The 25,686-nt window shown below is 39.0% G+C and overlaps 1 protein-coding gene across 2 annotated transcripts in view; it reads left to right on the forward strand.

The window, feature by feature from the left end:
* Positions 1-24,421: 24,421 nt before the first annotated feature.
* The window catches only part of LOC122751786 (transcription factor 4-like), a 274,344-nt gene continuing 273,079 nt past the window's right edge, over positions 24,422-25,686 (forward strand). For both annotated transcript variants that reach the window (XR_006355805.1, XM_043999020.1), the window contains exons 1-2: positions 24,422-24,541; positions 25,554-25,645. Coding sequence is in view for 1 of the 2 variants with exons in the window: in XM_043999020.1 (XP_043854955.1) it covers positions 25,574-25,645 (72 nt within the window). In the remaining variant the exon portion in view is untranslated. The remainder of the gene's footprint in view (positions 24,542-25,553; positions 25,646-25,686) is intronic.

A 25,686-nucleotide genomic window follows, 5' to 3' on the forward strand; every position in this document is an offset into this window, starting at 1 on the left:
GAATCAAATCTCATAAGGGTAGGGTTGAAACAATGTTCACCCTGCCTTTCTTTCCCTCTATTGTAATAGGTTTTTTTTTCACCTCTTCATATGATGTAATTCACCCCATTCCACCTACCCTTTTCTCTCCTCCCCATAGACTCCCTTTTTAACCCCTTAATTTTCTTTGTATCATCACATCAAGACAATTTATATTTACATCCTCTGTGTATAGTCCTTCTCTCTGCCCAAATACATTTACAGTTCTTAAGAGTTATGAGTATTATCTTCCTGTGTAGGGATGTAAACAGTTTACCCTAATTGAGTAACTTTTTTTTCCCTCTGTTTACCTTTTTAAACTTCTCTTGAGTCTTCTTTGTTAAGAATAAGTTTTCTATTCAGTTCTGGTCTTTTCATCAGGAAACATTGAAAGTCCCCAATGTCATTGAATGTCCATCTTTTCCCCTGAAATAATAGATTATTGCCTGCAATCCAAGCTCCTTTGCCTTCCGGAATATCATATTACAAGCCTTGCAGACCTTTAATGTTGAAGCTGCCAGGTCCTGAGCAATCCTGACTGTGGCTCCATGATATTTAAATTGCTTCTTTCTGGCTGCTTGGAGTACTTTCTCCTTGACCTGATAATTCTGGAATTTGGCTAAAATATTCCTTGGAATTTTCCTTTTGGGGTCTCTTTCAGGAGGTGATCTGTGGATTCTTTCAATGATGATTTTATCCTCTGAGTCTATAATATCAGGGCAGTTCTCCTTAATCATTTCCTGGAATATGGTGTCTAGATTCCTTTTCTGATCCTGGCTTTCAATGATTTCCAATGATTCTCAAATTGTCTCTCCTGAATCTGTTTTCTAGATCAGTTGTCTTTCCAATGAGGTATTTCACATTTTCTTCTATTTTTTCATTCTTTTGATTCTGCTTGACTAATTCCTGGTGTCTCATGGATTCCTTATATTCCAACTGTCCAATTTTAATTTTTAAGGCATTGTTTTCTTCAGTGAGATTATGCACCTTTTTTTCCATTTGGCCAGATGAATTTTTTAAGGAATCGTTTTCTTCAGTCAATCTTTGTGCTTCCTTTTCCAAGCTGCTGATTCTTTTTTCATAGTTTTCTTGTTTTGCTTTCATTTCTCTCCCCATTTTTTCTTCTAGCTCTCTCAATTGATTTTTTAAATCCTTTTTGACCTCTTCCAGGAAGGCTTTTTGTTCTTGAGACCAATTCACCTTCCCTCTTGAGGCTTCACATGTAGGCAATTTGAGAGTATTGTCCTCATCTGAGTTTGTGTTTGCCTTTTCCCTGTTGATACAGAAGCTCTCAGTGGAGAAGGCTCTTTTTTGCTTGTTACTCATTATTACATCTTATTTATTTATTTTTTAAGTTTAGGTCTGCTCTGGGGGCACCAGGGTCCTTGTTTTGAGTTTCTTGTGTTGAGGTATAGCTGCTGTGTCACCGGCTTTTTACACTGAGGCCTTTATGGTGTGTGGAGTTCCCCTGCCATTCACTTCTTGTCTGAGCATGCTGGGATCAGTGGGCCTAGTCGCACCTATCCTATTCGTGGCCCTCCAGCTGGCAACCTGCCCTCACGGCTGGTGCAGGTGGGTTTTTCCACTGTCTTGCTGAGCCACCAGATTTTTGAGCCTGCAGCTTCCTACTGACTTGCCCCAACCCCCTTGGCCCTGCGCTTCCTACTGACTTGCCCCAACCCCCTTGGCCCTGCGCTGCGCCTCCCTTTTGCCCGAATCAGACTGACCTTTCCTGAAGTCTTCTAAATTATCTCTGGTTGGAAGACTGTGTCTCTCTGTCTCTTTGCAGGTTCTGTAGTTTCAGAATCTGTACAGGGGCTTTATTTAATGTTCTTTTTGAGGGAATAGAAGCAGAGCTCAGGCAGCTATTTATTGTCATTGTCTATTTAGTAAAAAGTTATTTCCCTTTGTCCTGAATAAGTTCAGAATCTGGCTCACAGTGTTCTCTACTTCCACACCTTTCCATTTCCAACACCCAATCCTCCCAGTTTTTCAACTTCATTAAATCCCATCACTGACATTTTCAGTCTATCTCAACTAGGCCCAGCAGAGAGAGAGAGAGTCAGAGAGAGACAGAGACAGAGAGAGAGATAAGACAGAGAGAGACAGAGACGGGGGGAGGAGAGAGGGAGGGAGGGAGAGAGAGAGAAAGAGAGAGAGAACACAAAAGATGTCTATTTTTAAAAATCAGTTTCATTTGTGTGATGTTATTTGTTGTTTGATATGTCCAGCACCTTCTAATTCTCTTCTCAAAGAAAATATTCATGGTGCATAAACATGTGACTTCTCTGTCACCTACAAGCCTCTGGTCTTTCTCATTTTTTAATTTAGAACCATATTTTCAATCATGGTTTTCACCAACTTTGTCTATGCCTACTTTTGCTTTGCAGTCACTTAGTATCAAAATATAAATTGCTTTTATTTGGAGGGCTTTCTGAAGTTCTTTGTAAAGTTTCTAGAATTTCATCTGCAACAAATGTTGACATGTCAGCTGCAATTATGATAATGGTGATCTTTTTTTCAAATACTTATCTTGAACATTACAATATGAGACTACCAAATTGTCCCATAAATTGATGTTTGCTATTGTCTTTAGATAAGGGATCAAACCAATTCTACTAACTGCCTTGTCTCTTTAAGAATTACCTTTGAGCCATCCTTCTATTTAGCGACTACTTCCTCTTGTCTCTGATTCATTTATAACAAAAATGCAAAATAATCAATATGATCTAGTTTCTCTAGAAATAGCTCTACTCATTGGTCAATGAATAAAGCTTTTCACAAAGCTAGATGTTTGATGACTACATAATTTCTAGTCTCCGTGTCCCTTTCACCAACCCTATGCCACCATCAATTCATACATAAAGGACCCAAAACAATGAGATCACAGGTATTAAAGTATTAAATATCAAGTGTGCAGATGAAGTTTTCTAGTTTTTACTTCAAACTTCAAAAGATCTGGGTTTTTTTCATCTGGGTAGGTATTCTCTCCAGTAATGAAGATAACAACTCCCTAAGCCTTAGTAGATCTAACATGACTTTCTTGGATATACATTTGTTCTAATCTTGATACTCTTCCCATCATTGTTCTCTTTAGTGCTGTTTCTATCTTCCTCATGAACACATTGGTGACTAAGATCTTAGAGCATAAATGTGGTTGCTCAACTCTCCCTGTTAGTGAAAAGTTTCTTATAATAATCTTTGCAAATCCTTTCCATTTCCCTTCTCTTTTTTCTTCACTTTCTATTTTTGTTCCTTAATGCTTTGAGGATAATTTTGCTTATTAAGAACTCTTCACAAGCTTTAAACTGGTTTTGATTTCCATAGCTCCCCTCTGCTTTATGAGATGTTAGTACTCATAATCATCCATCCATCTTCATTTTTCTTGTGATTTATAAATAAATTTATATTCAAAATTAGTATTTTCTTTTGCCACTAAACTTCTTTGATTGACAAGTAAGTCAAGTATTTGATAACTAAGGCACTTTGGGGCTTTCTTCTGGTCTCCATTTTATGACAATTGGTATGCACTGGTTAAACTTTATGAAATTATTATTAATGTCTATTATTTCTGTTTCCATTTTTCATTATCAATTATTTGTAAATAGTTCAGAATTGATTTTGCTTTAATTATAAACTATATCTTCTCTCATTATTATTCTTTCTTCCAGCTATTTACTAATTCTAATCTTTGCTCTGACAAATTGGTAATATGACTATACAGAGAAATCTGATTCCAGAATGATGCCCATCAATTACAACTCATTTCCTGACTGCAAAAAGATAATCAATCTTATTTTAATGATGTTATTTGTTGTATGCCATTTCTAGTGCTCCCCAAGTTTTTTTCTTAGGGAAAATTGTTCATAATGTAAAGGTATGAAGCTTCTATGTGTTAAGGGTTAAAATTCTAGCTAAACTGTCTAAAATATCTAATGAGTGGTCACCAATAAATTATAAGCTTTAGCAAGAGTTAGACTTTTAAGCATTTATTAAGGAGAATAAGAGTTTGGTAAAGAGAGAAGAAAAGGCCTAGATTCCTATCTATTAAAGGGAGAGCACATTTCTAGCTCCGCTCTCCACCAGAGTCCAGAGGAAAGAGCATGAGACCGAGCGCCAGTCTCTTCCTTCCTCCTCCCACTAGCCCGCGTCACTTCCTGACGCCAAAGAAAAGGCTCCTGGTCTTGCCCTCAAAGACCTTCGCTTCATGGGCGGAACTCTTCTACAGTAAGTCTCCAGCAGGTGGCGTCATTCCAATCGTTACATATGTATTCCACATGTCTTTAGCACTTTTATTCCTTTCTGATATATTTTCATCATCCTCTCTTTTTCCCATTTCTGTATAGAAGTTACCACATATCAAAGTGAATGTTAGTTTACTTTGGACAACCTTATTACATTCTTAGACTCCTCTGCAACTGATGATGGTAAATAAGGTCTACAATTATTTTTATGGCAACTTTTTTTTTTTGCAAATGCTTATTGTGAGTAATACAACGTAAGATGGCTCCTAGGTCAATAGTAGAAATATTTCCAGTTTGATAGGATGTTTTTCTGTTTTCTTATCCCTTAAGATGATAATGTCATCTACAGGCCATAATGACATATTGAAGTTAGTTTTAGTTGGAGAAATACTTTTCCTGTATGATCAAAATAGCTGACCCTAGTTATTCAAGTAATAATTATATTAATGTCCGTAACTGACATCGGTTATAGTAACATTCCATATATTTTAAGCATAATTATAGTTCCCCATGTACTTACATAGCTGCAGAGGTCAGTGAAGAAAGAGATCATTTCAGACTAGAGTTGGCCCCGCTCTAGTAGTGATTTCCCACTGGAGTGGTGTTGGTAATCAAAAGAAATCATTTTTCCTATTCCTTTGCCAATCCTACCATACTCTGACCTTATATTCTAAGGGATGGTAAGAGTTTATGATGTACTAGGCACTGTGCTTTGTGCTGAAGATACTTTGATTTAATCTGGTGTCACATGGCTATCTATGAAACAATAAAAGAACCCTGAGAAGTCCTTGAGTGCATGGGAAGATCTTCTACAAAGAATATGTAGAGGGGGCAGCTAGGTGGCACAGTGGGACAGAGCACTGGCCCTGGAGGTCAGGAGTACCTGAGTTCAAATCCGGCCTCAGACACTTATACACACTTACTAGCTGTGTGACCCTGGGCAAGTCACTTAACCCCCAATTGCCTCACTAAAAAAAAAAAAAAAAAAAGAATAGGTAGAGTGGGGGCAGACTAGGTGGTGCGATAGATAAAGCACCAGCCCTGAGGTTCGGGAGGACCTGAGTTTAAATTTGGCCGCAGACACTTGACACTAGCTGTGTGACCCTAGGGCAAGTCACTGCCCTCATTGCCCTGCAAAAAAAAAAAAATAATATTATAGAGGGACATGGGGGGAAAATTGTGTAGGATAAGAGTGGATAGGGGTGCAATCTGTACTTGGGAGGTAGAACTCACACGCCAGTCAGCAAAAGTACAAAATTATTTTTCCAACCATCTTTATACTTATTGTGTTTTTTTCTGATCCTACTTGCTATAAACTATTAAGATGTCAAAATAAGTTTGATGCCTGCATTTATAATTACCAGGGTTTGTTTTCTGTGAAACAAAGAATTTTTTTCTTATCAAGAAATTAATAACAATAATAATTACATCATGCTCTCTTCAGTTTATGAAGATGATACTGTCCATAGGATATGTTCTTTAAGTGTTTTCTGCATACAAGGGATGGATCTGTTCCCTAAAGCTGTTGGGGTTGAGTCTCATCCCCTCTTTATGTAATCTTTGCCTGGCTTCTGGAATGCTCTAATTACTCTAGTGCTCCTAGACTAGAATGTTTAATTTTAGATACCAAGCTCCCAATGTTGTCAAGTACTAGTGAATGAATATCCATTTTCTGCCCTTGTCCGAAGTACCATATCTTCTCTTTCCTGCACTCCTACCAACTTCATTTAAGGCAATAGTAACCTGCTATGCTTATTGAAACGCTGAGAATAAAAACATCTTTGTAAAAAAAAGTCTTTGTTACCTCAATGTTTCAACTGTTACCCATCTCTCAAAACATTCTATTAGTTTTCATTTGCCAGTGATGAAATGACAAATTAATTCAATAAACATTTATTAAAGAAAACATTGTGCTAGATGCTGAAGATATAAAGAGGAAAAATATGAAAAATCCCCTTTAGGAGTTTATAATGTAGTAATAGAAGATATGGCTTATTCAGAAATAAATTTGTTACAAGGTAGAATGTGGTAAGAGGAAAGAGTTAGATATACAAAGTGTTCTATGAACCGGTCAGTTCAATAGGAACTGCCAGAGTTTACATTTTATTAGCATAATTTTTGAAAAATTAGATATCAGGGGCAGCTAGGTGGCACAGTGGATAGAGTACCCGGCCCTGATGTCAGGAGTACCTGAGTTCAAATCCGGCCTCAGACACTTAATACACACTTACTAGCTGTGTGACCCTAGGCAGGTCACTTAACCCCAATTGCCTCACGAAAAAAAAAAAAAAAAGAAAAAATTAGATATCACATTGCATAGAAAATAGCCCATTCCATGATGGTAGACCTCTACTTGCTTTTCTTAGCTATGTGGGATTACCAATTACTAAAGAACTTATTTGAGAGATGGACTAGGCACTATGGATACCCTACCCAACTGTAGCTGAGGTGATTGGTGGCTGCTAAGCACTGAAGTGAGATTTTACCCATTATCCATGCCAGGAGACTTCTATGCTAAGAGGTAATGCTTGTTAAAGACATTAATGTGTGCTAGGTTGGTTGAGAAAAATGACTTTGACCCATTCATTTTATTTTTTATTCTCATTCAAACGCATTTGTATGCTAAACCAGAGAATATCCTGAGGATGTATACTCCTAAATTAGAAAGCTGTCTGGTAATAGTAAACATCATTCCTTGGTCAAATATAGGTGTACAAAAGAAAAGACTTTAACCTAGCCTTGGGTGTGATACCTGTGACTAAAGACTTGTCAGCCTGCCTTTATCTGGGACAGATTCTAGGCACTAAATACTAGCATATTGGAAATGAGATGTGTGGTAGCTACTGGGTATTATAGTAACATTTTCCCTGGCTAAATACAACACTCAAGTAACAGGACTTTGCTGCTGACTATCCTATCTATCTATCATCTATCTATCATAAGAACATATGATAGGGGCAGTTAGATGGCAAAGTGGATAGAGCACCGGCCCTGGAGTCAGGAGTACCTGAGTTCAAATCCAGTCTCAGACACTTGACACTTACTGGCTGTGTGACCCTGGGCAAGTCACTTAACCCCAATTGCCCTGAAAAAAAAACAAAACAAAAAACTTCGTTTCAAAATTTTTATTCCCTCCTTTCCCTCCTCCCACCCCTTATTGAGAAGGTAAGCAATTTGATATAGGTTTTATATGTGTGTGTGTGTGTGTGTGTGTGTGTGTGTGTAGTCATGCAAAACATTTCCACATTAGTCATGTTGTGAAAGAAAGCACAGACAAAAAAATGTAAAGAAAAAGTATTCTTCAATATGCATTTAAACTCCATTAATTCTTTCTCTGAAGATGAATAGTAGTTTTCATTATAAATCCTTCAGAATTGTCTTGGATCACTGAATTGCTGAGAATAGCTAAATCATCCACAGTTGATGGTTATACAATATTGCTGTTACAGTGTACAATGTTGACCTGATTCTGTTCATTTCAGTTTCAACCAGTTCATGAGTTTTTCCAGGTTTTTCTGAGAGCATCATGCTTGCTATTTTTAAAAATATTATTATTTTTCTTTGTTTGTTTGTTTGTTTCTTTCTTTTTGAGGGTTAAGTGACTTTCCCAGGGTCACACAGCTAGTAAGGGTCAAGTTTCTGAGGCCAAATTTGAACTCAGGTCCTCCTGAATCCAGGGCCAGTGCCTTACTCCCTGGGCCACCTAGCTGCCCCCACGCTTGCTATTTCTTATAGAGCAATAGTATTACATCACAATCACATAAATAATTTGTTTAGTCATTCCCTATTTGATGGTCATTCCCTCAATTCCCAATTCTTTGCCACCACAAAAGAGCTGCTATACATATGTGGTGTTGTGTGTCCTATTCCTTTTGTTGTTTGTTATTGTTTATTGTTTTAATCTCTTTGGATACAGAACTAGTAGTGGTATTTGCTTGGTCAAAGGTATGGTTTTAGAAGCCCTTTGAGCATAGTTCCAAATTGCTCTACAAAATGGGTGAATCAGCATAAACTTCACCACAGTGTATGAGTGCTTCATTTTTCCTACATCCACCTCAATATTTTGTCATTTTCCTTTTCTGTCATATTAGCCAATTTAATCAAGTTGTGGTTGGTAGTTCAGAGTTGTCTTCAGTTGCATTCTTTAATTGATAGTGATTTAGAGCATTTTTTCATATGATAATAGATAGCTTTGATTACTTTGTCTAAAAACTGCCTGTTCATGTCCTTTGATCATTTATCAATCTAGAAATGGCTCTTAGTTTTGTAAATGTGGCTCAGTTTTCTATATATTTAAGGAATGAGGCCTTTACCAGGGAAACTTGCTATAATTTTTCCTTAGTTATGATCACTAATTGTGTCTTGTAAGGAATTGTGATTTGGGGTTTTCATGACACTATCTTTGCTTTATTATGGTCAGACTAAAAATATGTAAGCTTGGGTGTGTACTTTGGGAGATAATTGAACAAACAAGAGGAACTCTGACCACAGGGAACATTTATTGAAACTAAGTAATTAATAGCTCCTCTAAAAGCTCCCCCACGCCCATGTGGGTCTGGCTAGATTATAATGGGGACAGCCCATGTGGGTGTGCTGAGCCAATCGGAGACTCAGCATGGCTAAGAACCGCCCCTCCCCTTCCAGTGGAAGTCATTTAGAGATAACAGTTGAGATTCAGTTAGAGGGATTCAGTGAAAAGGCAGTTAGTTAAAGAGGGTTCTGAGAGAAATGGGGAAGGAAGGGAGACATTTAGGAGCTGCTGGTGTTTGACCTTCGAGACAAAAACAGAAGAGACTGCATAGCTGATTCTCCTTAAAGCTACAGATTTTGGGTGTGGTGAGTTTGTGGGGTTTTTTAGGCAAAGCTAGTTCTTTGGAGCTAGCTGGACTGGAGGCGGGTTCGGGGTACCTGGGGCCTTTTTACTCCAGAGATTTATACATTGTTTATAGTTCTATTAATCTCACTTGTGTGATTCAGATAGTGTTTTAAACTTGTTCCCATTAATAAACCTTTTTTGTTTTTGAAAGAGGCTGTTTCTTTTCTTACCTCAATAGTAAGGCGAGCCTCCAATTAACTCTCCATTACTAAATTTGGCCCTTACAGTATTTCCCTTTATCCTATTTTCCCCATTTATCCTACTCTCACTCTCTCATTCCTTTTACCCTGCCCATAATTAAAAGTGGTTTGTTTCTGTCTTTTACCTATCCCTATTGTGGAAATTTATTTTGATTTGGGGACCCTACCTTTAGGCTGAGATTAGAAAGCCTTAGGCCCTCAGGGTCTCTTCTGTGTGGGAGGTACTGGTGCCCCTCCCCCTCTGCTTTAGCTGAGCCAAAAAGCCCCGTGGGCTGTACAAGACACCAGGTCAAACAGTTGCGGGGAGAAAACGCTAGCTCTCTCCACCCTGAGTGGAGCTATCTGAGAGATCCTGGGCTTGTCCAGGCCAGGGCTCTGGGTGCAGCCCTGTGCTGAGGCACAGGATGCTCGAGCATCCCCCCCAGCCCCAGCCGCAGCCCTGGCTGGCAGATTAGCTTGGTGTGTGGGTGCAGGAAGCCCTGAGATTTGAGTGGAGAGAAGAAGGTATATATATAGAACTGGGAGTTAGATAGAGTGGAGCGAACAAGAGGACTGGGGGCCGGCAGACAAGAAGGAACAGGAACAGAGAAAAGAGGCCAAAGGTGGCAGAGGACAGAGCAGACAGACAGAATAGGAGTCAGCAGAGAGCACAGAAGTGGTTAGCACAGGGTACAGGTTGGAGAAAGTGAAGATTAAGGCAGGTGGAGTTAGAAGAGAAAGTGAAGCAGGGAAGCTGAAGTGAAGGAGAAAAAAGAGTGAAAGTTAGAGAAAAGTGGAACATACCCTGAGGCAAGAGGCTGCTAAGGCCCTTATTGTATTAAAAAGGTTCCAGGCTCAGCAGTAGAAGGAAGCACAGGAATGAAGTCAGGTCTGTACATTTTATTTCCCTGTATTCTTAATTTTAAATAGTACCTCATAAATAAATTCTGCTTGGTATTATTTAGTTAAGAGGCTTCTTAATCTTTTGCTTATCAATTTGGGAGTGGAGCAGTGTGGTGGAACTTTATAAACGGCCCATATTAAATTAATAGCAGTCAGATAACCAAACAGTCAACAGTCCCTGATTAAAGTACCCCAGTCAGATTAGTCCCCCCAAATCAGGCCCAATCAGTCAAAATATTCTTATACTATCCCAACTTGCTTCTATCACATAACCCCTTTTACTTTTTCCTTTCCCCTCCTACTTTCCTGTAGAGGTTAAGATAGATTTTCTATAGCCAATTGAATATGTTGTTACTCATCTTCGAGGCAATGAGAATAAAGTTCCATTGAAAATAAAGTTCACTCACCCCCTCCCACCTCCCCCATCTTCCTCTCACCGGTAAAGCTTTCAGACCACTTTTATATAAGATAATTAATTCCATTGTACTGCTCCCCTCCCTTTCTACCAATGCATTCTGCTTTCTCACCCCTTAAAATTATTTTTTAGATAATCATCCCATCATATTCAACTCATACACTTAACCTTCTGTTTATATATACTCCTTCTAACTGCACTAGTAATGAAAAAAAATTAAGGAGTTAGAGGTATCATTTCCCCCCCATCAGATTGTAAACAGTTTCACCTTATTGAAATCCATGATTTCTCTTTCCCATTTACCTTTTTACACTTCTCTTGAGTTTTGTATCTGAAAGTCAAAATTTCTATTCAGCTTTGTTTTTTTTTTTCATCTGGAATGCTTGAACATCTTCTGTTTCATTGAATGTCCATTATTTCTGCTGAAGGATTAAAATCAGGTTTGCTGGGTAGGTAATTCATGGTTGCAATCCTAGCTCCTTTGCCTCCTGGAATATCATATTACATGCCCTCCAATCCTATAATGTGGAAGCGGCTAAATATGGTGTTATTCTGACTGTGACTCCATAATATTTGAATTGCTTCTTTCTGGCTGCTTGCAATATTTTTTCCTTGACCTGGTTCATATTTTCTTCTATTTTTTCATTCTTTTCATTTTTATGTTTTATTGTTTCTTGATATCTCATAAAGTCATCAGTTTCCACTTGCCCAATCATATTTTTAAGGAATTATTTTCTTCAGTGAGATTTGTACTTCTTTTTCCCTTTGGCCAATTTTGCTTTTCAGTTCTTCTATTCATTGGATTTTTGTACCTCTTTTATCATATGGCCTATTCTGTTTTTAAGGTCTTATTTTCTTCAGTATTTTTTGCCTCCTTTACTAATCTGTTGACTCTTTCTCCCCCCATGATTTTCTTGCATCACTCTCATTTGTCTTCCCAATTTTTCCTCTACTTCTCTTACTTGATTTTTAAAATCCTTTTTGAGTGCTTCCATGGCCTAAGACCAGTTCACATTTTTCTTTGAGACTTTTGATGTAGCAGTTCTGATTTTGTTGTCTTCTTGGTGAGTGTATGTTTTGATCTTCCTTGTCAATATTGTAATTTTCTATGGTCATAATTTTTCCTGTAATTTGCTGATTTCCCCAGCTACTTTTTGACTTTTAACTCTATGCTAAAGTGGGGCTCTGATTCTGAGGTAGAGGGCACACTTTATCAAGCTTCAGGGTTTTGTGCAGCTGTTTCCAGAGCTAGTTCTGGGCATCTGTAAGCTATCAGTTCTTCCAAGGTGGCATGAGCTAAGGAGAGCTACGTTTACTACTCTTCTGGCCTGTGTTCTGGCCTATAAGTAACTACAAGTACTCTTCTCTGAAAGTGTGACTAGGATCCCTGATCCTCTGAAGCCACAAGCTCTTGAGTACTTGGGATGGCCACCTGGGGAATGCCACCCAGGAAAATGACACAGATCTGAGGATGGACAATGCATCAGAGTCCTTCCCCCAATGCCAGCAAAGGGACCCCTGTAATCTCCTTCTAACCAATTGTTTGATGTTCTTACTGTCTGTGGGCTGAGGAGTCTAGACACAGATGTTGCCCATGCTGATTCAGTCATTCCCAAGGCCAGCTCATGCTTTGCTAGAGATGGGCCTGGCTTAGCATAGGCTGTATTAAACTGTGCTCCACTCTCACCCTAGTGCAATAGACCTTTCCTGCTGAGCTTCTAAGTTGTCTTTGGCTGGAAAATTGTCTCACACTGTCTTTTTGTGGGTTTTGCCACTTTACAATTTGTTATGAGGAATTATTTAAAGGTATTTGGAGGGGAATTTGAGAGAGCTCAGGTAAGTCCTTGTCTTTCCTCTGCCATCTTTGGTCCACCTTGAGAAATATTCTTAATATCTAACCCTAAGTAACTTTTCTGTAACAGCAGACCTTGACCCCCATAAAAAAGGGTGGTGAGCAACAGAAGAGGATTCTAGTGGATGATGTAAAATGGGAATAAACTAAAATTTTACTTTGGCAAAAATATATGATTAGGAGTAGTAATAATAATTTTACTGAGAGGGCTACAGTACTGTGAAACACTTCAGGCAAATGTCCCAATTCCAAGGGGATGGAAAAGGTGAATGTTCAAACTAGTTTAAAGCAGTGAGCTCATAATGAATTCCAAGGAAAAGCCATGGCCGTACTGATCTAAAGTCAGAATCCTGAGGAAGATACCATTTCTCCCCCTTGAAATCATTAGGAAGACTTGCCATCTTCCTTAGGTTTCCTCCCCCTTAAACTTCTTACTAAATCTATCTAATCTTAGGACCCCAGCTCTAGACACCAAGCCTTTAGGACATTTTTGACACCTTGAATCAGCTTAAATTACATATCAATTATCTGTCCCTTTTCCTTCTGTCATTGCCATGGTTTCTAGGTGCCTTTTCCTAGTGCTGTTTACTAATACTTTCTCCTTTCCTTTATGTTCCCTAGGGTTCAAAATAATAACTACATGTTCAAGACCACATAAGGGCATTTCAAAGGGAACATAGGATCTCTCTCTGTCTATCTCCTTATAAAATAAAAAGTTAAGAATATTATGAAATGCAAAATGGATTATTTTGATTACATTAAATTTTAAAGTTTTTGCACAAAAACAATGCAGCCAAAATGAGAAGGCAGGCAGAAAGATGGGAAACAATTTTTACAGTCAGTATTTCTGATAAAGGCTTCATTTCTAAAATATATAGGGAACTAAATCAAATTTATAAAAATGAAAGTCATTCCCCAGTTGAGAAATGGTTAAAGGATATGAACAGGAAGATTTCAGATGAAGAAATCAAAGCTATCTATTGCCATATGAAAAAATGATCAAAATCACTATTGATTAGAGGAATGAAAATTAAAACAACTCTGAGATACAACTTCACACTTATCAGATTGGCTAATGTGACAAAAAAAGAAAATAATAAATGTTGGAGAGGCTGTGGAAAAATTCAACACCAATGCACTGTTGTTGGAGCTCCGAAGTGATCCAACCATTCTGGAGAGCAATTTGGAATTATGCCCAAAGGGCTATGGGACTGTACATACCCTTTGACCCAGTAATACCACTATTAGGTCTGTATCCCAAAAAGATCATAGAAGAGGGAAAATATTTATAGCAGCTCTCTTTGTGGTGGCAAAGAATTGGAAATCGAGGGAATGCCCATCAATTGGGGAATGACAAACAAGTTGGGGTATATGAATGTAATGGAATACTATTGTGATGTAAGAAACAATGAGCAGGAGGATTTCAGAGAAACCTGGAAGGACTTACATGAGCAAGATGAGCAGAACCAGGAGAACATTGTACATAGAAACAGCAACATAGTGTGATGATCAACTGTAATAGACTTGGCTCTTCTCAGAAGTCCAATGATCCAAAATAATTTTAAAGAACTCATGATCGAAAATGTTCTCCACATCCAGAAAAAAATAACTGTGGATTCTGAATACAGATTGAACCATGCTGTTTTGACTTCTTGGCTGTTGTTTTTTCTCTTTTATGAGGTTTTCCCCTTGTGTTCTGCTTCTTTTTTTTCACAATATGACTAATGTCTCAACAGACAGCCTAAGCCAGGTTGAAGCCAATAGACCTTAAAACCATCAGTGAGTGGGGGGGGGGTGTCTACCCCAAATATATGAAGACTTCCCCAGTAGAATGGGTAGATGAGAACAATCTGTTGCAAAGGCCATGAAGGGAGCTGAAGCAGGCACTGTGGAGTGCTAAGAGCTTGGTCAGACATCTAAGTCACCAAGGTCACCTAGTGCACCCCAGACTATCATCCTGACTTTTGTCTTGCCATTGAACTTGGATGACTCTGGAAGAGAGAGTAAGGCTGACTACATTAGTGTAACTTAAATCCATTTCATGCTCAATTAAAGACATCACCTATGATGTCATTAGTCCTCTTGAAAAATGAAGAACAAACAATGACAACATCTTCTCTCTGTTGTAGACCAACTTTATTTCCTATTTTATAGTGTTTTTTAGATTGGATGATAGGGGCAGCTAGGTGTCACAGTAGATGGAGTGCTGAACTTGGAATTAGGAAGATTCCTCTTCCTGAGTACAAATCTGGCCTCAAACATTTACTAGCTGTGTGACCCTGGTCAAGTCACTTAATCCTATTTGCCTCAGTTTCCTCATCCATAAAACTACTACTGTGTTTTTGCCAAGAAAACCCAAAATAAGGTCACAAAGAGTCAGAACAACAAAGATTGGATGATATGGAAAGTACCCAAGATATGATATATCTATATTTCAACAAATTTGATAGTCTCTCATGAGAGTCATAAAGTCATAAAATTTTCTTGGGAGAGTCCTGTAAACAAGGTGATGGGATGAGGACTAGGGAATAGTACAGTTCAATTTATTCAACTGTGGTTAAATAACAAATTATAATTATGTACAAAGGACATATGAATAAAGATGCTATCTGTATCCAGAGAAAGAACTAATAAATAGAAGTATGTATAGAATAATATTATACATATATTATATATGTGTAATATATAATGTTAATACAATATTACTATAATATATAACTATAATTATATATCTATTTGCATCTAATGGTGGCAATCTCTAAAGTAGGGGTGGGGAGGGAAGAAAAAATATATGTTATAACTTTGTTGTATAATTTAAAGGAATGGCAAGTTATATCTAATAGATTTGAGGTTTCATGTATACTCATCTTTCTTGTTATACAATGTTATGGAAATACTTATTTTATGCTATACATTAAAAATATTTATAAAAGAGAGACAGCATGGCTGATTTGTAATCTATATTGCTCACAGAAGTACTTACTTATGTCATTAAAGATGTATCTAAGTTTTTTTTAAAATAAGATAATTAATGGCTTGATTGTTAACTTGAAGAGAGGTCTCTTGTGGATTGCTCTAAAGCTCTATCCTGGGTACTATTGCATTCAACATTTTTTTGTCAATGATTTCAATAAGTGCATTGAGGACACAGTTGCCTAATTTTCAGTCAACAAAGAACTAGAAGCGATAGATAAATTGTTGGTGACAGAATTAGGATCTCAAAGGCCTTAATAATCATAATGTTAACTTAGATCTAAAAATATATTTAAAATGTAAAATATTGCACTTTGGTTCAAAAATATCATTAGTAAAAGTACAGGTTGGTTAAACTACATTTCACGTGAAAGGATTTTGAAGATTATATTGTAATGCAAACTTAGCGAATTAGTGTGATATGCTGACCAAAAAAACCCATGTAATCATAAATTATAATAATGAGAGTATAATCTCCAAGGTCAGGGAATGACTTCTCAGATTGCATTGAGAATAATGTGCTCAATTCTAGATATGACATTTTTAGAAAATACATAAAGAACTAGAGGATGTTCAGGGGATAGAGATGAAGATGGTGAGGGGATTGGAAACCATACCAACAGAGAATCACTTGAAAGTGTTGGAGATATTTAGCCTATTGAAAGGAGGGGGAATCAATAATTGTATTTGTGTTGCAAGTGGAATGGGATATGATTGGTATCTTCAGGTATTTGAAAATCTGTCATGTGAAAGAAGGATTAGATATGATTTTCCCTACAAGACAAAGGTAATACCAATGGATAGGGGGGAAAAAGATATGTGTGTGTGTGTATAGTATGTATATATGTATGTATATACACACATATACAATACATATATGCATACATATATGTATATATATTTAGATATAAACAAAATATTGACTAACTAGTAGAACTGTTAAAAAATGGAATAGACAGCCTTTAAAATGAGTTCTTCAGGAAGAGATGAAATGACCACTTCTCAGAAGTAAAGGCAACATAGTAGTGGAAACAGAATGGAGTTAGAAGAGCTATATTCCAAATCCTTCCTTGACAGATGTGTGTGACCCTGGGAAAGTCACAGCCTCTCTGAGATTCAGCTTCTTCTTCTATAAAATAGAGATAATAGTACATGTCATACATGCCTCAAAGAGATCTTGTGGTATGAAAGTAATACAAGGCTGGAGTTTGGCAGGGCATAATTATCAATAGGACAAGGTGGCAAAGGGTAACTAGGTAGAACAGTGGGTAGAGTGCCAGGCCTGAAGTGAGGTAGACTCATGTTTCTGAGTTCAAATCTGGACCCAGACACTTATTAGCTGTGTGACCCTGGGCAAGTCACATAACCCTGCTTGCCTCAGTTCCTCATCTGCAAAATGAGCTGGAGAAGGAAATGGTGGCAAACCACTACAATATCTTTGCCAAGAAAACCCCAAATAGGGTCACAAAGAAACATATATGACAGACAAATGACTAAACAACAAGATAGTGTCCTGTCAAGTTGAACTGATTTGCCAAGTGTTTGAGAGAAAGAAGAAAGTTTATCTAGCACAAAGTTGATGGCCTAGGAAAAAACTGAGAGGTGAAGGGAATGGGAGTCATGGTGAGAAAGGGAAAGATGGAAATATAAAAATGGAATTAAAAAATGATTAAATCAAATAATTTCATGAACATGGAAATTCACTTGTGAAGTATGGCAATATCACTGGAGTAATCATCTTTTGGTGTAATTGAGGTGAATGAAGGAGTAGGCCAAGGGGACTGAAGAGACTGCAAGAAGTTAGGGTACTTGGGGGAACATCAAGATATATGATGAAGATGGCCTGGAAGTTGGGATGAAAAAAACCAACACTATGAATCATGCAGTAAACTCACTAAGGAAAGGAGAAGAATTTCCTGGGTCGAGGGTGTAGATGGATAACATAATCAAGAACTAGATTGGAGGATAAATTTGGATGCAATGAACCTTAAAGGAGAGTCCAGACCACTTTGGTAGCTGAAAAGAGAGTGGATTGTATTAGAGAGAGATTTGAAGAGTGGAAAGGGCCCTTAGAATTCATTCAATATAATGCCCACAATTAAAAAAAAAATTACTTTTTGTCATTCTGAACTTGACAAACTCCAAAAATCATGAACATTTAAATATGCAAAAACCCAGAATATATTGATCAATAACTATAAATGTCTATGTACAAATACATACATGCATATACACATTTATACACACATACTTACATATATATCCAGACACATACCTACACAAACATTGCTGCATATTTCTTTTGAACCTATGCTTATTATCTGAAATGAGCAATCGTGTATAGAGAAGCACCTATTCCCATATTCCTTTTTCCATAGAGTTAACATCTCTGTACATATGCTCACCTATAATCATGTAGTAGGGATCAAATGTTCATAGATTTAGAACTGTCATTGATCCACAGCCATTGAAGTGCCAGATATGTTCTAGGCACTGTACTAGGTAAGGGGTTACAAATACAAATAAAAGAATGAAACAATCCCTAATCTCAAAGAGTTTACACAACTGTACCTTGGTAGTCACCTAGTCTAACACTCTCATTTCATAGATGACCGAGAGAACTTATGGAACTTGCCCAAATTAACACAGATAGTGAGCAATAGATGTGGAATCTGAAACCAAGTCTTCTGGTAGCCCAGAGAAGAAATGCAAGCAGGGAACTATTTCAAGATCAGAAGCTGTATGGAAGATGGGGAAAAAAATCTAGGCTGGTGTATTGCATAGACAAAATTGTCAGTCCTTGACTCCAAAAGTGTAGTATAAAGTATTATACCTAGAAATGTAACATGATATTAAGTGGCACCATATGGTAGGTGGTGTGTACAAAAATAGAAAGGAATGTCCATAACACGCTAGTACTGTGCTTAGAAGAATAAATGTTCTTATCCTTTAGAAAGTCAAATAAGTAAAGATCTTAACTCAACAAAGTCATGAGAGATGCAAGAGTATTTGATCTCTTAAAGATAACTTTGATAAGACATATACTTGCAATGAATCCAGAATAGACCTGGAAGAACAAGTCCTGAAGATTTTTACGGAACCCGATTTTGGTTTGGATGATTTCTTATTGTTTAATTTCATTTTTAATTTCTTTTGTCCCTTCAAAAATCACATTTCTGGGCATTGAAAGGACTTGACAAATTCTATTTAATTCCTTTCAATCTAATATAACTCAACAAGTATGTATTAAGTGCAATGATAGGAGAGCGATTGTAGAGAGTAGTGATCACAGGACTGTACTCCAAGTCTGGGAGACCTGGATTTTAATTCTGATTTAGACATTTAATGACTGTGATTCTGGTTAAATCACTTAACTTCTATCTGTAAAATGTTGGGGTTAACAACAGCACCTAACGCATAGTGGTGTTGTGAGAATCAAATAAGGTAATATAGGTAAAGTGCTTGACAAACCCTAAAGTATTATGTGTTAGTTATTATTAGAAGCCAGTATTCCTGGTACTTGATCTCTAAATCTGATAGGTTTCTCTATCAATACAAATTGGCTCCTTCTCTGCAGTTTATTGTTAGAGAGTTGCTTGGGTCACTGACCTGAACCCAAGTCAAGCTGGCTCTGAGGCCATCTCTCTATCCACTATGCCATGCTACCATTCTGGTACTGGGGATAACCACACATACATAAAAACAGTCCCTGTCTTTAAGGAAGAAAAGGGGAGGGAAAAATGTAAACAGCTGTCAGTATGTATGTAATGCATGCATACAAGCATGCATGTATAGGTATGTGCACACATACATATATGTGTGTATACACAATGCTTGTATGTATCAATCAATAAACATTTATTAAGCACCCACTATGTACCAAGCACTGTGCTAACTGCAGAGAATACAAAAAAGAGGCAAAAGCCAGTCACCTGCTGTCAAGAAGCTCTATCTAAAGTGGGAGACAAACAAAAAATAGGTACAAACAAGTTATATAGAGAATAAATAGAAAATAATTAACAGAGGGAAGGCACTAGATTTAAAAGGGTTGGGAAAGGGTTCCAAAAGAAATGAGGCTTTTTAGCTGTGGCTTAAAGGAAGCCAAAGGAAGTCAGTAGACAGAGTACAGGAGGGAGGTACTGGCGACACCGGGAAGGAATGTCTGGATCAGAAATGGAGAATTTAGTTTAAGGAACAGCCAGGAGGATAGTGTCTTTGTATGGAAGAGTATGTTGTGGTAAGTAAAGTTCAAGAAAACTTTAAAGGCCTAGGAGGAGGCTAAGTTATGAAGGGCTTTGAATGCCAAACAAAATATTTTGTATTTGATCCTGGAGGTGATAGGGAGCTGCTGGAGTTTAGACCCGCACTTTATGACAATCATTTTAAGTGGCTGAATGAAGAACGGATTAGAGTGGGGAGAGACTTGAGACAGGCAGACCCATCAGCAGGCTATTGCAATAATTCAGGTGTTAGGTGATGAGGTCCTGCACCAGGGTGTTGGCAGGATCAAAGGAGAAAAGAGGGAACATCCTAGAGATGTTGCAAAGGTGAAATCAACAGGCCTTAGTAACAGATTGGATATTGAGGGAGGGTGGTGGTGAGAGATAGTGAGGGACTCAGGATGACTCCTGATGACCAGCCCAAGGGATTGGGAAGATGGTCCTACCCTGTACTGCAATGGGGAAAGTAGGAGTCAAGGAATCTTTAGGGGGAAAGATAATGAATTCTTTCTTGAACATATTTAGCTTGTCTACTGGATGTCCAGTCTGAGATGTCTGAAAAGCAGTTGGAGATGTAAGATTGGAAGTCAATAGAGAGATTGGGGCAGGATAGTTAGATTTGAGAATTGTCAGCTCAGAAATGGTAATTAAATCCATTGGAGTTAATGAGATCACCAAGTAAAGGAGTATAGAGGGAAAAGAGAAGAGGGCCCAGGACACTAAGCTGAGGGACACCAAGGGCATGATGTGGATTAGGATTCAGCAAAGAAGAATAAGGAGTAGTCAAACAGAATGAGAATCAGGAGAATAAGATTTAAATATATGAACATATGAATATACAGGAATGTATATGAGTGTGTCTATGTTGTTATCCTTCATTCTCAAAGAGGACCAAGATGATAACACTTTCTTAGAGTCAAGGTACAGTGTGTCCAATTGTGGCTGATCAAAGCAATATGAGATTGGAAGGTCCAACCACAGGTCAGGCACAGCTAGTCCATATGAACATTTGGAGTAGAGATATCTTTAAATTTGGGCATCTTACATTTCTTTTGAGCTACTGAAATTGTGTTTCATTCATACAACACAGTGCCTTCTTTGAGGTGAGAATGCCATGTGGACTCATGCTTTGCCAGTGTCTCCCATGTCCATTCAATCAATTCTAAAGTCCTTTAGGAGACCTTGAAGAGTGTTCTTGTATCACATCTTCTGAGCTTATTGTGAGCTCTTGCCTTGTGTGAGTTCTCAGTAAAACAGCCTTTTAGGCAAAAGATATTAGTCATTCAAACAAAGGCTAGGGTTTAAATTCAGACTCTGTTGTTACCTAAGAGAAAGGAACAAGTGTTTATTATGTATCTACTATGTGCCAGGCACTGTCCTAATCAATTTATATGATCTCATTTGATAGCTACCAGTGTGGCCTTGTGCAAATTACTAATTCCCTTGACCTCAGTCTTGTCATTTGTAAAATGATCAGGGTTGTCTAAGTGGCCTCTAACTTTCCTTTTCCATCTACTGTCCTTCCCTTCATTGAGGGACGTTCTTTTGAAGGGAGATCCAATGATATTACTCAGGTGAAGTGCTTTGTAAACTTTAAAGCACTCTACGAATGCTATCATTTTGAATAGAAAACTCATTTAATCAATTAGCAAGTATTTATTAAGCCCTTACTATGTGTCAGACTCCTACCTAGAAAAAGGGCACATTCTAAGGGAACCAGCATCTGAGTATAGAGGATGTCCCTAAAGCCAGTGCAATTTTAAGTTTTAAATACTAAATATTAAATGTAAATACTTGGTGTTCAGATTTAATATTTAGTATTATTTAAAGATTTGGTATTTAAATGTAATATTTACTATTATTTAAAGCTTTGGTGTTTAAATTTAATATTTAGTTATTATATAAAGCTCAAAATTGAGTTGAGACTTTTTGGGAAATGCTGTGTGCACCAGAAACACAGAAAGATAAAGGTAACCTTAGAAGGGACACGGAAAAACCTCCTACAAAAGGTGGTATTTGAGCAGAAACTGCTTTCAAGCTATGGAAGTAGCAGTGGGTGCATGAGGCTACCCCATGGAGGAGGGCTGCCCTCAAAGACGTAAAACTACTAGAGTTATAGAATAGTGAGACTTAAACCCCTTCCCCCTCCCCCCCCAATAAAAAAAATAAGGGCCCTCCATCAGTCAGCTCCTTCAGTTCTCTGGGCAGAGGGGGTGGGCGTGTGTATTCCTTGTCTTCGGGACCCCAAGTGAGGGAGAGGCAACAACTCTGCCCCGCATCATTCCTCCCCTCCTCCCCACCACCCCGCCCCCGCGGGGTAGCTTCTTCACCCATGAAGTTCTGGATTCTCAGGGTTTGTAGCCCCGCAGGGAACCTCCGCCCCGCCCTCAGCCCCGGGGGCTTCCCAGGGGGTTCGCTATCTCTGTTCACCCTCATTTAGGAAGGCACCCGTGGGGGGAGCGTGAGTGTGCTAGTGTTGGAGGGAGGGAGAGGGAGGGCGTGGAAATGATTCTTCTGCTAAGTCTGTGGAATATTTATCTGATTTCCTTTTTAAAAAAATGCAATCCCTCCCCCTCCTCCCCGCCCCCAATCCTTCTCCAAATCCAGCACTCTCAAACAATACAAATAAATAAATAAATGAGAAAGTAAGTAAATAAATAAACAAAAGGTGGGAGAAAAGGGCAACAACAGACTGCAGGAAGACTAGGGGCTAGAGACCACAGGCTCCCGCTCCCCTCCTGGCCCCGCCCACCTAGCCCCTCCTGCCCTCCCTCCTTCTGAGTTCCACGGGCCACCCCCCCCCTCCTTTCCGAAAGGAGGCGGAGACAGGCTCCGCGACGCCATTTTGGGTGCCTGTCTAGCCCCAATGTTTACCACTCTATGGCTCTTCTCCTCCCTCCCCTCCCCTCCCCAGTCATTGTCTGTAAGAGCAGCGGCGGGCGGCAGCAGCAGCGCTTTTCTCTTTATAAGCCCCGCAGTGCCCGGATGTGAATGGATTACAATGTATCTTTCAGGGAAACCTATTATTATCAATGTGACTCCACGGGGGAGTCAATGGTGATGATGATGATGGTGGTGATGATGATGATGAGAAATCTCTAAACTTGGAACAAGTTTAAGACTTTGTAGGAGACGAAGAAAAAAAAACCCAACAAGATTTGTTTGAGGAAAATTATTAACTATTCTGTGTTTACATATTTTTTTTAAAGAAACAATAAGGAAAGGGGAGAAAAAAGTTGGTGGATTTTTCTTTTTCTTTTTTCTTTTTTTGGTGAGTGTGTGTGAAATTTTCTTGAAGTTCATTTTTTTTTATGGTGGAAAATGCAAAAATCAGAGCCAGGTGCATGATCTTGTGATCTGTGGAATATCCCTGGAGCAGGACTGAGTACCAGTTAAAAAGTACTTTTTGGGGGATACACATGTGATATACTAAGCACTTGCAGAAGATTTTCTCTTTTTCAAAAGTCTCTTTCCTTGGAATATTGTGAGAATATTTGTGGCCATTTAAGGTAAAGTTACAATTTGCTGTCAGAGTAAACTGTCTTTTAATTTAATTTATGGTTTTAAAGAAATGTTGATCCTAATGTGTTATTAAAGCAAAAGGAGCAACTTGTAAAGTAATAGCAATTTGAGGGGGGAAAAGTGTGTGCCTGCTTTATTTGTCTGTACTCGCACATGTAGAAATAACTGGGTGTGTTTAATGTGTGTACTTCCACACACGTTGAAGCGTATATATTACAGATACTGCATAAAGCACGCGTGTATAACGAAACTTGAGAAGTATAAAGCTTTATTTTAACCTGAAAAGTGACGCGAAAATAGGTTTTTGTAGCTTATAGGCCCTGTAGCAGTGTATGCTGAATACAAACATATATTTCTGGGGAAAAGGGGCTGAGCAGCCCCTGGAAACTCGAGTGTAAAAAGCAAACAAAACAACAATCCTCCCCAAATGCTTACTTGCGAAGTTTGTAGCAATACTCTGTGACTTAAAAAAGGAGGAGACAAAGTATGTGCAGTTTACAGTTAAGAGGAAGAACCAAAACAGAGGGGACAACCTCCCCCCCAAAAAAAACCCCATTTTTTAAAAGTTGGTTTATGTATGGAAAGGAAAAATGTTCCTCTTGGCAAAGTCTTTTTGCATCACGTGTATTTGCAGCCTAGTATAAACTTGCCTTGTCCTGTGTGTGAGAGAGAGCGAGAGAAAGAAAGAACTGAAGAAATTGAAACTATAATAAATTAAAAAGTGCCTCCTAGGGAAGAAACCGGCAACGATTGAACTGTTAGTGGTTCAGATAATATCTGAAGGTTTGAGGGAAAATGAGGTGCCTGATGGATTTCCGTTTGCATTTTTTTTTTGAGGAGGGGGTGTAGGGGGAGGGAGTGGGGGAGATGTTATGATTTTTTTTTTTTTTTAAGAAATGCAACCTTAACCAACCTAGCCAAACCGACCTGGAAAGAAACGCGTCCCTTATCTTCAGCACCCCCCCCAACCCCCCCGCCTTTGCTGAACTTGCAATTCCGTCTGTCTTTGCGTGTTTTCCCCATACACACCTCCCCTCCCTTCCCTAAAGGAGCAGAGAGTTGGTGTTAAGAGTCAGGGATCTTTGCAGGGTGTCTCTGGATCTTGTAGTAGTAGTGGTTGGTAGTGGTGAAGGAGGAGGAGGAGGAGAGGAGGAGGAGAAGAGGAGGAGGAGGAGGAGGAGGAGGAAAGGAGGAGGAGGAGGAGGAGGTGGTGGTGGTAGTGGTAGTGGTGGTGGTGGTGGTGGTGGTAGTGGTGGTGTGTTTTGTGAATGCAGTGATTAGAAATGAAACCCGTCTCGGTGCTGTTATTGGAAGGGGAGCCCCATCTCTCTCTCGGGCGGTAGGTACCGGAGCTGGCATTTCTGGTGGATCGGTGGCTGATGGTGTGATGGTGTAGCTAGCGGACGGAAGCCCGGAGCTAAGATCTCGAGGCTCGGCCAGGGGCTGCCAGAGGGTGGCTGGAGCCTTCTTTACACGCGGCTTTTTCCCTCTTTCCATGGGGCTGCGATTTCATTTCTGTTCTATAGAGACCCCCCCACCCCCTCCCGTTTCCCCTCCCTCTTCTCTCCCCGCTCCATCCACCCTCCCCCAGCATTGCCCACTTTAAAGGAACTGATGACTTTGCTATGGGCCTTTAAAAAAATCACCCTTTACTCCACAAATTAGGGTTCTGAATAATTACCGAACCCGATTCCACCCCTCTCTATTCTGCCACCTCCCCCTCCATCGGAAGTGTTTTTACTCAGAAGATTCACATCTTTTAATTTCTTCATAGCTACTTTATAAAGAGGGGAGGGGTGTGTGTGTGTGTGTGTGTGTGTGTGTGTGTGTGTGTGTGTGTGTGTAGAGAGAGGGAGAGAGGGGGGAGAGAGAGGGGAGAGAGGGGAGAGAGAGAGAGAGAGAGAGAGAGAGAGAGAGAGAGAGAGAGAGAGAGAGAGAGAGAGAGAGAGAGAGAGAGGAGAGAAGGGAGGAGGGGGGAGGGGGAGAGGGGGAAAGTTGAGACCGGATCGTTGCTGAGTAGTTTCTCTTTTCTCTGAGATCCATTCATTCTTTGCTGTACCTCCTGTTGCATAAATGATGCGCTGAGAGCGGCTTTTTTTTTTTTTTATTTGGTTTTAGAGCTGATGTTACCAGTTTTGATCGTCTCTTTTGGAAATACAATACCTTATTTTTTTTTTTTTTGCTATTGCTGACCCCTCCATCTTAAAAAAAAAATCCCCCCTTCTCCTCTTTCCCTCCCCTTCCACTTCAATTACACCCCTTCCCCCACCCCCCCAGTCTCCAAAAATCCGATTGTGTTTCCTCTAAGGATCGGGACTGGGTTCTGATTGCGGTTATTTCCATGTTTCTAGGTTTGTGTGATTTTGCTAAAATGCATCACCAACAGCGAATGGCTGCCTTAGGGACGGACAAAGAGCTGAGTGATTTACTGGATTTCAGTGCGGTAAGAAAGAACGGTGGAAACTAACTACAGCTGTAAAACAA

The sequence above is a fragment of the Dromiciops gliroides genome, chromosome 1 (genome assembly GCF_019393635.1).
Source record: "Dromiciops gliroides isolate mDroGli1 chromosome 1, mDroGli1.pri, whole genome shotgun sequence".
Classification (NCBI taxonomy): domain Eukaryota; kingdom Metazoa; phylum Chordata; class Mammalia; order Microbiotheria; family Microbiotheriidae; genus Dromiciops; species Dromiciops gliroides.